The following is a 14,904-nucleotide window of genomic DNA, read 5'->3' on the forward strand; positions in this document are numbered from 1 at the left end:
TCGAATATTCGAAATAGAAAATTATCGAATATTTGCAACCTCTAGTTACGGCTAAAGATAGATGTGAACATAAACTTAAGATTAGCCGGCTAAACTTAAGTTTATCTTCGACGAGGTGTTAATGTTAGTTTCTTCTATCTTTAGCCGGCTAAACTTAAGTGTAACCGCAGGCCCTTGGCTAAAAATGTAGAAGGAAATGGAAAAGGAAACAATGTAATAATGTTTACTATTTTGACACGAAAACTTTATTAAAAAATAATCACTTTCATTACACATACTTTTATGTAAATATTAACTACTTAAAACAATATCTAGGTAGTTACCTAATCATTAAAATAAAATAATAAGGAACCATTTGGTCATTACAGAATCTCCTGTAGGTAGTATTTAAAATTACAAAATAAAACAAAATAAAACTTTTTCAGTGTTAATTATTTAAAACAATATCTAGTCACAATTGTTAAATAATATGGAGCTATTCGTTGTCTCCCCACCGCCCCCTCAAGCCCTCCGCCGGCCTGGCGCGCCCAACGAATACATTTTTAGCCGTATCGTTTTGGCTAATGTGCACATTAGCCGGCTAAAGATGGAATATCATGACGCAAACTAACATGTTACCGAACTTTAGCTGCTTCCCGAAGCTAAACTTAAGTTTAGCCGGCTAATCTTAAGTTTATGTTCACACCTATCTTTAGCCGTAACATATGCACTGTTTTCATAATACGAGTATTCACGAAAATAAAGAATAAGAAAGAATGCAATATTTTTAATTTACTATTAAACAAAAATTATAAACTTGACGTAAGTCCTGAATACTCCTGAATGATATCATTCAGTTATTTATGAATAACTTTAAAATTAAATATAAAGTATATTTTATTGTATTATAAATCATAAGTAGCCCCATTGAATGTAATCGTCAACGATGTCACTAAGCCTTTTTTGGATCAAATCATTAAGTTTGCTTTGGTCGGAAATAACTTCAGTATCACGACTTGTGGCTCGAGTCCCCAAAGCGCCTGGAAGCAACCACAGTACCAGCATCAGGCCAAAATCTAGTCTCTCTTTAAAAAGCCTCTCAAATTCTGCTTTCGGATAGTATTTTTCAATATCCATATTAAATAGTTTCAAAAAATTCTTCATAGATTCATGATACATGTTTTTGAGGTGTTCCATGTAGTTCTTCCTGAATTCTCGGTCGGTACTGCTAATTAAAAAATAGATCAAGTCGACGATAGAGCAGCCGTAATAAGGAAGTTGGTAGTCAATAGGAATTACTTCGATTACGTCGCCATTCTGGAAAAAATTAGAACTTTATTATTTAAGATTGGGAAAAATATTATCTGGTTTCCAAAACGGATTATTGCATTACTTAAAGGACAATGTTCGTTCTCCATACATTGTTCGCCTAAAGAACCAACAATTTTGACATATTACTACCCGAAAGCGAAATAATACGATTCTGTGTGTAAGAACAATGATTCCTGATGGACACTTGCCATAAAATTAATGATTAAGAATATTAAATCACAGCGATTTTATAATATGTCGTTTATGACAACATGGCGTCTAATGTATTGTGTGAATGTATGAACACCGATTCGCGAAAAATGTTTTGTATTGTCGTCACGCCGAGTCGCAGCCAAATAGTATAAAATAATAGAACAAGTTTTAGAAATACAACTCGGCATTCCACTTTTACAATATGCCCACATATTGCACGTAAATAAACAACATGAATCGTAGGTTGTTTCCACCCTTGTCATCTGACACATGAAATAAACTCCTATTGTATTATAGATATCGAAGCCGAATCGTATATAATAATAGAATGGGTTTTGGAGATCACTCGGGGTTCCACTTTTATAAAATACCTACATATTACATAAAAATACCACGAATCATGAGTTTTCTTTTCACCATTTACATCTGACACGAGATAACAAACTCCTATCTCCATGACTACCATCGTAGTCTATGCCAAAGACTACAATATTTTAAGCAAGAAGTTTCAAACCTTAGCGGCTACGGTAACCCCTGGGCCACATACATCATGATAACATTCGGTCGACACCGGAACGAAGTCTTGCGATTATGCAAAAAAGCATCGTATTCTAGTGCGGCTATATCACGTTCAACCGGGGTTTTAATTCGACTAAAGTCCTGACTAAAGACTGGAAGAAAATACGCCGCATTGTATGAGCACTTCGTGTTCGTTAAAGCGGCTTCAGATCTAGAGCCCACATAGTTTTCTTTCCAATAATATCCGCAAGTAGCGCTGCATGATCTTTCCAACAAAAACGGCAATAGTTATTAAGGTGCCAAAATTATATGATTACTTTGGCACGGTATTATACACGTTCGAAGATTTGTCATTTTCATTCATTTCTTCATCATCATCATCATTTCAGCCACAGGACGTCCACTACTGAACATAGGCCTCCCCCAATGACTTCCACATCGCACGGTTGGTAGCGGCCTGCATCCAGCGCCTTCCCGCTACCTTTATCAGGTCGTCGGTCCACCTTGTGGTGGGTTGACATTGCAGAATATGACTTTTGATAGGTTCATCATAGAATTCGGCGGGGATATCCTCACGGAGGAAGTTCGTAAAAGGGCGGAACAAGATCTTATAATAATGCAAGGCCGAAGCTGTTACGCGCGTGCTCCTACGTGTAATCCGGCGAGTATGCAATAAATAGTAATGTCTGGTAAATAGTGGTAATACGTATCGTTCGTTCGTTCGTTTCAGCCGAAAAGACGTCCACTGCTGGACAAAGGCCTCCCCCAAGGATTTCCACGAAGACCGATCCTGCACCGCTCGCATACAGGCACCTCCCGCGACCTTCACCAGATCGTCGGTCCACCTAGTGGGAGGCCTGCCCACGCTACGTCTTTCGGCTCGTGGTCGCCACTCAAGAACTTTCCTGCCCCAGCGGCCATCAGCTCTACGAGCTATGTGCCCCGCCCCGTCTATGTCTGTATGCGCTACGATTACAGGGTATCATTTTGCATAGTCGCAAGACTTCACTCCGCTGCTGTCAAATCAATGTCGCATAATGTTATCGCAATGTGTGTGGCCCTTGGCCAAATCACAGAAGCCTATGCGAAGAAAGAGCACTTGAATGACAATAAAAATCAGGGTTACCATTTTATAAGATTTCCTCACTATTGAGGGTAACAAAGTAACATTAATAATCTAGCCATTAATTACATTTATTACCTATACGAGAAAGTAAAGCAACATGCGGTTTTATTTTAATTTGTAAAATATTAAACCCCTCATATTTGTAACAGTTTGTTCCAAGTTTTGTTTAGTTTTACTGTTTTGTTAACAGTATTGCTGTTTCAGCTGTCACTGTGAAGCTTTGGGAAAATAAATAAATAGAAAAAATATTAACATAAATATTTATTTAAGTTTTTATGTTCATTATCATAATATGCCAATTTAAGTTACACTGTGTGACAGTCTTTGACACTAAACAAACTCTTCAGCTTAATAATACCTACCTACAGGGCGTTTTTATAGTTACTCTTGCTGATGAAACAAGAAGGGTTGATTCTACTACTGAAATACAACTACTTTTCTTACAGGACCAATATCAAATTCTCAAAAAAATTCACATCCTCGTGATGGTGATAATTTCTATGGAGAGGTTTTTTTTATATTCGGTCTCTTGGGATAAGTTATTCCATTTGAGCAGTAGAATTAATCCTTTTTATTCGATCACATATAAAAACAACACAAGTGTTTAGGAAAACTTCTTCTTTGGTATGGTATCACTACGGAGTTATAATGTCGGCAACTCTGTATCACTGACTTGTAACTTTCAAACAGCATGAATAATAAGGGCACCACATTGGTTTTCTTTCTGAAAAAAGGCTTTCAGTTTTAGTACTAACCCTTTAGCACTATTTCATTGAAATAAAAATACAATAAACGCACAGAAGACTGAAATTGAGTCAACTGACGTGACATTTATAATTTGTTGACATTATGACAGTTTGACAAGACTAGGGATTGAAAAAGTTTTAATTGAAAAAGTAAAATGACAATTTATTAAAACGATTCACATGGATATAATCGATTAAAAATATTTATAAAATGTTCTGATACTTGCCTGTAGCGATTATCCAATCCTGGTTTCTACTGAAAAACTACCTCGTGGCAAGATTTTAATAAAATAATAAAATCTTTATCTTCTCTTTCACAATCTATAAAAGTTCATTTGGTCTATTATTATACATGTGCTATGAATGAGGGTTTTCGCGATTGAAAAATCCGCGAGATGGCAATACGTAGACGCGAGGTCCAAATGCTGCATGATTGGTGGATATCTGTCAATGTCATGTCAAAAATAACCAATCATGCAGCATTTGGACCTCACGTCTACGTATTGCCATCTGGCGGATTTTTCAATCGCGAAAACCCTCATTGGCATAGATTATGAGAGACTGGCAACTATACTAGGTTGATATCAGGTGATCCGTCTGCTCATTTGCCTCCTGTCACATAAAAAAAAAATATATATGTTTCTCACACTTCAACTGGCATTGGATTCAACATCGGATTCTGACACTTTTACAGTTATGATACCATGAATATCAGTTTATGGTCCTAATTATTTTTATTTTATTTACGACCTTCGACCAGTTGGACACTTTAGATATCTTCTTGTAATAGTGTCAAACTGTCAATATCTTTTTAGCTTTTAACGCAAATCTAGTCTTCAAAGCAGTTTAATCGATTTATTTTATTTTCAAAATCGATATTTTATTGTCTATGATGGCCGCAGGAACATCACTATACATGGACTCCCAGCAATAAAGTACGGTAATGCCTCGTACAGATTTTATCGGCAAAAATTATGGAACTTGATAGGTTTTAGACCATGCCACGCACCAAAACGTCCGGAAGTTGTAATAGTATTATAGAATAAACGTTAAAAGACTTATTTATTTAATTTTTCAATGCTTAAGTGTCCATTAGAATGAAAGGGTGCTTAATGTATTAAAAAAAATAGAAAATAATTATGATGGGTTAATGTTTTTGGGCGGTTTTTTAGGCGGTTTCTGACAATGTCCTTTAACAATAATTTCTTCTATGTTGAATCTACTAACTTCAAATTTTACTAGAACATTACTAGCTTTGTAATCTCCATGCACTAAAGTCCAAATATCTGCCGGATCTTGTGTGTATTTCTTATATTTGTCATAAGTAGTCGGCAAGTATTCCTCCAACTTCTTTTTCTGTTCTGGATTTAAGGTATCAATGGTAATTTGGCTATATTTCTGGACTGTTTCATTAAAAATATCTTTACCATAAAATACAGGTAGTTTCATATTTTTCACTTTATTCTCATAAAAAAGTGGACGCCTTTCCTTAAGTATGAAGGCAAAGCTGTGGTACTTGGCTAAACTTTGTATTGCTAGCTCTGCGAACTTCAGTGTTATCACTCGTTGATGCGGATACATTGTGAACCCTTTGGCTGCCAAGTTTTCCATTATAATAGTATTTTCATCACTGCTAACATAACTTTTAGCAAGTACATATCTCTCTTCGAAGGGTATGTTGGCTTCTTCTTGTACTTCATTTATTGTTTTATGGAATTCAGAATACATAAATGCTTCTATCTTATATACATTCGATGCGTTCACTACCTTCACTGCTTTACTCATCTCATCAAAGATCTCAGGCTTAGTTTTAGTGAATAATTGTAGTTCTTTATTGCCATTTTTACTTTCACCTCTGATATTTATTTCTCTATATTCGCCGACAAAGCTATTATTTATTTCAATTCTCTTGACTTGTATGTGATAAGATATGAAATCTTCGTTCTGAATAATTTTATCTATTGCTTCTTGTAATTTGGGTGGTAGAACGCTTTGTTGACTGTATGACATGTTTTTTTTTTTCTAAAACAAAAATACATTGTTACGATAAAAGTCTACAAAATAATATGGCGGGCCAAAAATGCTTGCTAATAGAAACGCTTGATATATCTCGTCTCCAAAGCGTTTCATAAATAACTTACAAAAAATATATTATAGATATTTTACAAATAAAATATCAATAATAAAAGAACTACTCATTGATTCATCCATCAATGCATTTGTGACCACTAAGTTGTCTTGTTTCTATCATACCAGTTAATTTTTACGCAGTTGTTTTTTTTTAATTTACCAAAGCAACGATTCCTATGTAACTGTGTGTGTTTAGAAATGAGTACGGATTACGTCGAGTAAGTTGTTGTTTAATATTCGTGATTTGACGACTTGTGTCATGTCACGATTTTTGCTGAGCGGGCGCCTTATCAACTTGCCTCTATAAAAATTAAGAACCTAAATGATAAATTCTGAATAAAGTACTTCTATTCTATCTAACGGGCGACGTACAGTCAAATAGGAATCGTCAAAAAAAATCTAAAAAAGCGCGTTGGGTTCCCATAAAGCGCTCCATCGTAACTAAAATTACATGAAACGATGCATAGTTTCCCTTCACCCATGCGTTTTTTTTTTCAACATTTTCGAGAAATAAGGCGTTGCTAGTTGCAAAAATTTTGGTAACCCTGTTATGGATTGCAAAGAAAAGAATGGCGTCATGGGTCCTTTATTTATAAGATATTTATACGATTTCTTAAGATCAAAATATATTAACTTACAATTTTGTTCAGGGAGCGATTCTAGGACCATAACTAAATAGTGTAGCTTCCAATAAAATAAAAATCCTAAATTAAATTTTAATCAATTTTAGACAATAGAATGTATTTGATCAAATATACATTATTATCTTAATATTTTAGGTACATAATAATATACTTACCTTGTTAATATATTTTTAAAAGCGTGGAACCGAAACAAAATAACGGTGTATTATTTTCCAATACAACTTAGATGCTGGTAGATTTCCGTTTAGTTTTTTGTTACTTGTTTGTGTTAAACACGTTTGCTTGTTAAAAATATTTCGTTCGTTTTATGTAATTTGATTTTCACACTAAATTATAGTTGTCATTGTAATGCAAAGTGCCAAAATATTTGCATTTTGAATTTATTATAAAATAATTATGTATTTGGAATACAGGGTATCCCAAAATTAGCATGTCACACTGACCCCGGAGGTAGATGGTCCTAAGACGAATTGAACAAGTCTATTGAGTCCATTATAATAATTAAAAATCAATAAAATTGGTCTTAATAACATATAAACTTTTTCTATGGACTAAACTTGATCATAATCCCAAAACTTATAAATATTTCTAGGGACATCATTGACTTATTCGATGCGTCTTAAGCCTACCTCCAGTGTCAATGTGACTACTAATTTTGGGACATCCTGTATAAATTAAAAACACATTAAAAACACATAAAGCATTTATTTTCAGCTATAATTACCTGATTACATACTTATTCAGATACATTAGTTGTAGTTTTTGATTCTTCAACATTTTTGTCAAAAACTCCCCATTCTGTAAGATCATCTATTATACCTTCCAATCTTGATTTAACCCTGTCGTTAATAATATTAGTATCGTCTAAACTAGTCTTATTAAGGTTTATGACTTCATTTTCATCCGCTAGATGTTTTGGTATGTACCACACAGAAAACATTAATACAAATTCCAGACTTTCCTCAAAGGCTTTATCAAATTCTTTTCTAGGATAGTGCAAGTTTATGTCCATTTTGAAATAACTAAAAAAAACTTTCATTGTGTCATGGTATACATTTTTAAGATCTTCCAAATGGTCTCTTCTAAAATCTCGGTCTGTTGTACCGAATATTAAATAAATTATGTCTAAAACAGGTGATCCGTAGAATATAAATTGATAATCCAGTGGAATTACTTCTGTTGATTTCCCATCCTGAAAATAAAGGCGAATTTTAAATTGTTGTATCAGTACACCCTGTATGTAAAAATTCATGCAAATGTATTTCTAGACTTAATTATTTTTATCTATAGAACAACGTTCAGTAGTACGTTGTTGTTTACAAAATAAGAAAAATCTTTAAAGCTTTTACGTAAGTGTTACGCAAAAATATAAGCGGTAATTGTTCAGTATGACTCAAAATTGGCTTAGGTAGGTAATTTTTTACTTCTGAATATCTTTGAAATGCTTACTTCCTTCTTCTAAGTGACTTTGTTTATAAACAATTTTGTATACATAAGTATACATACATTTTTATAATCTTTAACTGAAATTGAACGGTCTTAGTAATAACAGTCCATACATTATTTTATTTATAATCTTCAATTTTGTATTAAAAATTATTATCTCCTAGACAACCGGTAGTTCGGTGTAGGTACCTAAATGTTTCTCAGACGTGTTGATTTGCAAAGAAGTCCAAATCAGGCGTTATAATAATAATAATAATAATAAAATCTTTTTATTTACTTTTACAAGCAGGTATTTACATTAATCTGAGGCTGGGGCCTACCTAGTAAGTATATGGATATACCTGTGGCAGGAGGCCCCGCTCTTCTTACACTGGTTACGATAATTAAGTACATAGGTAATCTTTAACACTAGTATGCAAAATAAATCATCTTTTTAGATTTCAGTAGAAGTTTTTTACAGAAGCAAATTCTTACAATTTTTAAATATTTAAATAACGGTCGATTCTCACTGTTTGTAAGTGTACGTGCGTGCATGTGTGTGTGTGTGTGTGTGTGTGTGTGTGTGTGTGTGTGTGTGTGTGTGTGTGTGTGTGTGTGTGTGTGTGTGTGTGTGTGTGTGTGTGTGTGCGTTATGTTATGAAATTATTGTGCGCCTAGTTCAAAAGATAAATTTTGTTTCAATGGCTATTTTATTTATAATCTTCAATTTTGTATTAAAAATTATTATCTCCTAGACAACCGGTAGTTCGGTGTAGGTACCTAAATGTTTCTCAGACGTGTTGATTTGCAAAGAAGTCCAAATCAGGCGTTATAATAATAATAATAATAATAAAATCTTTTTATTTACTTTTACAAGCAGGTATTTACATTAATCTGAGGCTGGGGCCTACCTAGTAAGTATATGGATATACCTGTGGCAGGAGGCCCCGCTCTTCTTACACTGGTTACGATAATTAAGTACATAGGTAATCTTTAACACTAGTATGCAAAATAAATCATCTTTTTAGATTTCAGTAGAAGTTTTTTACAGAAGCAAATTCTTACAATTTTTAAATATTTAAATAACGGTCGATTCTCACTGTTTGTAAGTGTACGTGCGTGCATGTGTGTGTGTGTGTGTGTGTGTGTGTGTGTGTGTGTGTGTGTGTGTGTGTGTGTGTGTGTGTGTGTGTGTGTGTGTGTGTGTGTGTGTGTGCGTTATGTTATGAAATTATTGTGCGCCTAGTTCAAAAGATAAATTTTGTTTCAATGGCTATTTTATTTATAATCTTCAATTTTGTATTAAAAATTATTATCTCCTAGACAACCGGTAGTTCGGTGTAGGTACCTTGGTAGGTACAATTGTATTTGAAGGTGTATGCGTAAACGGTGTGTTTGCATAAATAAAATATTTGTATTTGTATTTGTATAAGGAAGGTCTGTCCAATATCAGGTGAAGGGTAATGAGTAAGTATGTAAATACCATGTAGGGAAGTCCAATACCTGTTTTCTAGTTACTCGTATTATGTTTATCAGTTGTGGCTTTGATTCAATTACTTATAGTGAATAATAATATCCACTGTACAATAATTGTTTAGAAAACTATTTATTTAACATCAACAGGTACAGTTTAGGTGCAATTTTGAGTAGTTGCAGTTACAATACATTAGGCCAGTGGTTCTCAAAGTTGATGAATAATAATACCTTTATAAACGAAAACTTTAATAGTCACCAAACTTAATTTGGGTATTAACTGTTAAGTTAATAAATCCTTCAAGATGCCTACAGACTGTAAAACGATTTTTTACTTGTTTAATGGCATAACTTACCTAAAATTTGGTTTACCTACGTTTGTTTACTAATGTTGAGATCTTTAAATTAATTAATAGTATCCATTACCTATTTCATTTGGCCCGACCTAATTACCTACTTACTAAAGAACTTAAACATAATAATATTTCAGTGTGTATAGGTACTCACAATTTTTAAATTGAAATTTCCTTAAATAATAATAACACAGTGTTTTTTTTTAATGTGAAAATAAATTATTCGAATATCGAAGTAAGTAGGTATATTAAAATAAATATTTTGCCTAGACAGACTTCATAATTTTTTACTAATACGTTGTGCTATGACATTTAAGATCATAAAACTTCTAACTACATTACTATAGATAGATTATTATGCCTATAAATGAATTGTAATTTTAATGGTGTGGCCAGATTAATTGTTTTCTAGTCTATTAGAATAATTTCTAAATTAGTGTCATTAGGAACTTAGTTTAGTAACACTATAAAACAAATCAATTAGTTTGTATTTCACTCATGACGCCTCACGTAATTTGTGTGGTGTTTACCCACAGGTCTATGAACTAAATGTGGGTCACTCGCTTTTAGACCAAATACAATTCGGATGACACGTGCAGTGGCAATGATGACACAATTTCTATTGAAAATTGTATATTTGTTATCTTTTATCTGATTAAGTTTAAATACAGAATACTTTTCATTCATAATTTATGGAACAAAACAGTTTTTCATAGTCATTATTGTTAAAAACCTTCATTTGTTTTCATTGGAAAAGAGCGCCATCTATGCTACGTCAACTAAAATGATAACCGCAAATTTCATTCCATTTAGTGGATTTATAATGTATTTTCTGTCATCTTTATTTTACTACCTACAATACTAATAATAATAATGCATAAAAATCCAGAGACGCAGCGAGCGTAGCAAAAATATCAAAAGTGGCCACGACCATGAACACACCCGTTCTTGCAACATCGAGTGTAAAAACGTCCTACCTTATCTTGTTAGATTATTGTGTGCCGAAACGTAGTGAGATATCGTATTAGGAAGTGAAATAAAGAAAAAATCGTGTATAAACGTAAGTATTTTAATTTTTGTATTTTACTGTAGGTAAATTGAGGTTATGTTGATGTTTATAAAAAGTAAATCACTGACACTGACTGTGACATAGTAAACTTTTTACTTGTAAATTGGGTGCAGACGACAGCATTATCAAGATAAATATTGCGACATCTTATGCAGTTGGCAATAGATGCTATTTTTCATTGAAGATTTAGTATCTGATACGCTTTCGACTATACTATTCGTAATTTAAAATTAAAATCAATTAAAATTAAATAAACTTTTCAAAAGCTATTTTATAGATTTAGTTATCTGCTTAAATTTTTATTAATTAATTTAGAAATTTTAACCTTATATTGGTATTTATAATAACATCTATTTCACCGATTGCGCAACATTAATTTCCTCATGATATTCTATACAGATAAATAAATATGCGCGTGCATGAAGTTCTCCCGCCAAAACTTCAAAAACCCATAGAAAACATCATACAAAAAGAAAACTTTACAACTTATTCCATAGACGTGAGGGAAATCGAAGCAGATGGCAGTTACCTGGGCGTACTTCGAGAAATAAACATAAAGGGAGAAACCCCTGATGGCACTAGTAAAGAGCTCAATTTGTTTACGAAAACAATGATCCAAGATGGCGATGTAAACATATACTCAATGCCTTATGCTTATGCAAACGAAACGTACATGTATACTGAGTTCCGTGACATTGCTTATGAGGTACAAGATGAATATGTACCTCAAGAAGAAAGATTTAAAATTGCGAAAAGCTACCACAGTACCGATGATCAAATAATAATTATGGAGAATTTGGCATTACAGGGTTTTGCCATGTATCCGAGAATGGAAGTGCTACCGCTGAAGTTTGCAGAGATGGCAATACAACAGCTCGCAAAGTACCATAGCTTTGCTTTTATATTAAAGGAGAAGCGCCCTAAATTCTTTCAAGAGAGAGTGATGAAGATGAAACAGCCTTTCTTCTATGGCCAGAAAGATTTTAACGATTTTACGAAGAATTTTAGCCGAATTAGCATTAATTGTTTTCAGCCAGAATTGAAGGAAAAGTTGGAGAAGTTTTTGGCAAGTTCTTATGATAAATATGCGAAGTATACACAGGATCCAGCGGATACATGGACTTTGGTCCATGGCGACTACCGATATAGCAACGTTATGGCGAAATTTGACGTAAGTGGTCTTTTCCAGCAAAGATAATTTATTAGACGCAAAAAAAATTGAAAACGAATAATTATAATATTAATCAAGTCTGTGATAATTTAAACAATTGTAATAATAGCACCTAACTTAAGCATCGAAATGTTTTAATTTAAGTATTATAGATCCCTTCTTACCTTTATGTAGTACTCGATTAGTCGATTCAAATTCAAGCGCAGATACAAGTCTGGAGACTGAATAAAGACCCTTTTTGTAATGGAAAAAGAAATGTAGGTAATCTTAATAAATATTATATTTTTTCAGAATGGTGAAGCGTATGAAGTGATTCTCCTCGACTACCAGCACGCCTTCTACGGCTGCTCGATAATCGACTTTATCTACTTCATAATAGCTGGCACCGACCAGGACTTCCGAAGGAACCACTTGGAGCACCTCAAAGATGTGTACCACAACACCATGGCGAAGTTCTTGAGCTATTTTGGGATTGATATTGAAAAACACTATCCTAGAAAAGAATTCGAGAGGCTTTTCAAGGAGAGGCTCGATTATGGCTTGATGGTTGCCCTTTGGTTGCTGCCAGTGATACTCGCTAACATAGGGGAGATTCCTGACGTCACTAAGATCGATTTGAGCACCTGTGACTTCCAGCTGAGTGACCTGATCAAGAAGAGGGTCAGAGGTGTTGTGGACGACTACGTGCAGTGGGGCTACATCAAATAACGCAACGGTAGAAAAAGTACCTATTATTGCATGTTATTTTCTATTTATTTTATCTTTCATACTCGTAAAAGTACAAATCTAATTTAAGTTAATGTACGTATTACTAATCTTAACATGAAAATTATTGTGTTCCGCCTAATATAAAAAATACTTATAAAGCCCCAGTCCTTAATATTTTTTGCAATATCACTTAATATTACTCCTTAATAGTTGGTACCATCGTAAGAAAATATTCGAGTGTACCTAAGTTGACAAAAAAATTTATGACTTCAAAATAAATAGGTAATATTATACAAAATTTAATTCTAATAAATTAATTACAAAATTAATAACCATCTAACCTCATTGTATAAATAAATTATTTATGTTGTAGGTAATAAGTTTATTTGTATGACATTCATAATTTACAAAACTATTATTGTTAAATTCAAAATATATGGTTTATGGAATAAAACTAAGAATACTATATTTTATTTATATGTACCCCCAACCCCATTCAATAAATTCTTCAACCAATTCTTGTAGTCTGACTTGTACTCTTTTATTCTTTTTGTTAAAACTGACTTTCTGAAAACAAAAAGCAATTATTGTTATTATATCCGTACCGCGCGGGAATAACTTGACATGTCATTTTTGCGTACTTTTCAGGGGAGCGATTTTAAAGTTTAGAGTTCTCTGGTAAATCGGAATTAATGATAATTGATATTTTTATGATTGAAATAAGCTAATTTGATGCGTATCTTTCGATTGGCGTAAGAATTTGATTAAATTATCTTTTTAATCTATTAAAAAAAAGACTTGTCAAGTTGTGTACCGACGACTTGTCAAGTTATTCACCAAAGAAAAACAAATATTTAAGGTGTAAAAATTGGATTTAAGTTAATTATTTTGAATGAAGTTTAAGTAAAAAAACAAAACATAAAAATAGAACATATTTTTATCACTTTTGCAATGAAATAGTAACAAATTTATTAGAAAAATCAAATATAATCGCAGATTATGATTGCTTTTGATCAGATAATTGTACGTTTGCTTAAAATTTAAAAAAAAGACAAATAAAAGAACAAAAGCCATGCTTCATAACAAGCACAATTAATTTTAATTATTTTAGGCTTACCATTAAGCTTAAAATAATTAAAATTAACTGGATATATTTTTGCGTAATGTCGACACGCCCTTTCGCGTCCACCGTCCAGTTCACGTCCAAATGATGGATCACTCTAGAACGTAAGCTATTGCTATGATTCCCTGAATGTATGACAGGTAAACCCACATTAAAAAAAACTTATAGCATGCTACCGTTTTTGCCAAAAATAAATCCCACGTGAGCAGGTGCGCGTTTCAAGGTAAGTTTTTAATATATTTAGGTCTAGTTTGGGATTTACCGCAGTCTCTAAGCCTTAACCATGAACCATACAATACGGATAATGATATCGGTGATTGTACTTTATTTTAATGACACTTAAAATAAGGTGGATGCGAATTTACTACAATGAAATTTCCACTTTGCGTCAGAAGTGATCGCGGTCTGGTCTAACTGGGTCTAAGATATTAAAATATACAAAACAATGCATGTTGTATATTATTTAAAACGTTATTTACATGACTTATCGAACACAAAGATTTTTTTCAGTACTTAGGCCTTTTCCTGGACGCTAATACACGCTCCAAATGTAGCTTACCCTTTGTGATAGCCAATTTGCGTCCACATTATCACGACATTTTTTTAAATACAGACGTTGTAAATAATATTAAAAAGCAAACTGTGCCTAGAGAGGAAAAAAATGAAATAAACTAAAATACTTATAAATGTATGTTTATAATTATTAAGTGTGATACCTAAATATTTTGAATACCAATTAGTAAGATTTTATCTATATTTTTTTTTATTTCCATGCTGTTATTAATTATTAGTGATTTTGAATGATTTTTTTTTAATATTATATTAATATTACAAAGATATTAAAACTTCTAATGGTTTAGAGCAAGTTTAATACTATATTTATAAAAACTAAAGGGAGCATAATGACAACAATT

At 32.8% G+C, this 14,904-nt stretch overlaps 2 protein-coding genes and 1 long non-coding RNA gene across 3 annotated transcripts in view; 2 read left to right on the top strand and 1 right to left on the bottom strand.

Annotated features, from left to right (window-relative positions):
- The window catches only part of LOC135077746 (uncharacterized), a 200,608-nt gene that overhangs the window by 172,795 nt on the left and 12,909 nt on the right, over nucleotides 1-14,904 (top strand). The gene's annotated exons all lie outside the window — the stretch shown is intronic.
- LOC135077230 (uncharacterized) lies at nucleotides 812-5,910 on the bottom strand. The gene is made up of 2 exons (XM_063971771.1): nucleotides 5,122-5,910; nucleotides 812-1,296 (listed from the first exon to the last, which is right to left on the bottom strand). The coding sequence occupies exons 1-2, from the start codon at nucleotides 5,902-5,904 to the stop codon at nucleotides 892-894; spliced, it is 1,188 nt and encodes a 395-aa protein (XP_063827841.1). The 5' UTR covers nucleotides 5,905-5,910; the 3' UTR covers nucleotides 812-891.
- LOC135077727 (uncharacterized) lies at nucleotides 10,828-13,156 on the top strand. The gene is made up of 3 exons (XM_063972300.1): nucleotides 10,828-10,979; nucleotides 11,388-12,159; nucleotides 12,451-13,156. Exons 2-3 carry the CDS (start codon nucleotides 11,398-11,400, stop codon nucleotides 12,865-12,867), a joined length of 1,179 nt encoding a protein of 392 aa, XP_063828370.1. The 5' UTR covers nucleotides 10,828-10,979; nucleotides 11,388-11,397; the 3' UTR covers nucleotides 12,868-13,156.

Source organism: Ostrinia nubilalis, chromosome 13 (assembly GCF_963855985.1).
Source record: "Ostrinia nubilalis chromosome 13, ilOstNubi1.1, whole genome shotgun sequence".
Classification (NCBI taxonomy): Eukaryota; Metazoa; Arthropoda; class Insecta; order Lepidoptera; family Crambidae; genus Ostrinia; species Ostrinia nubilalis.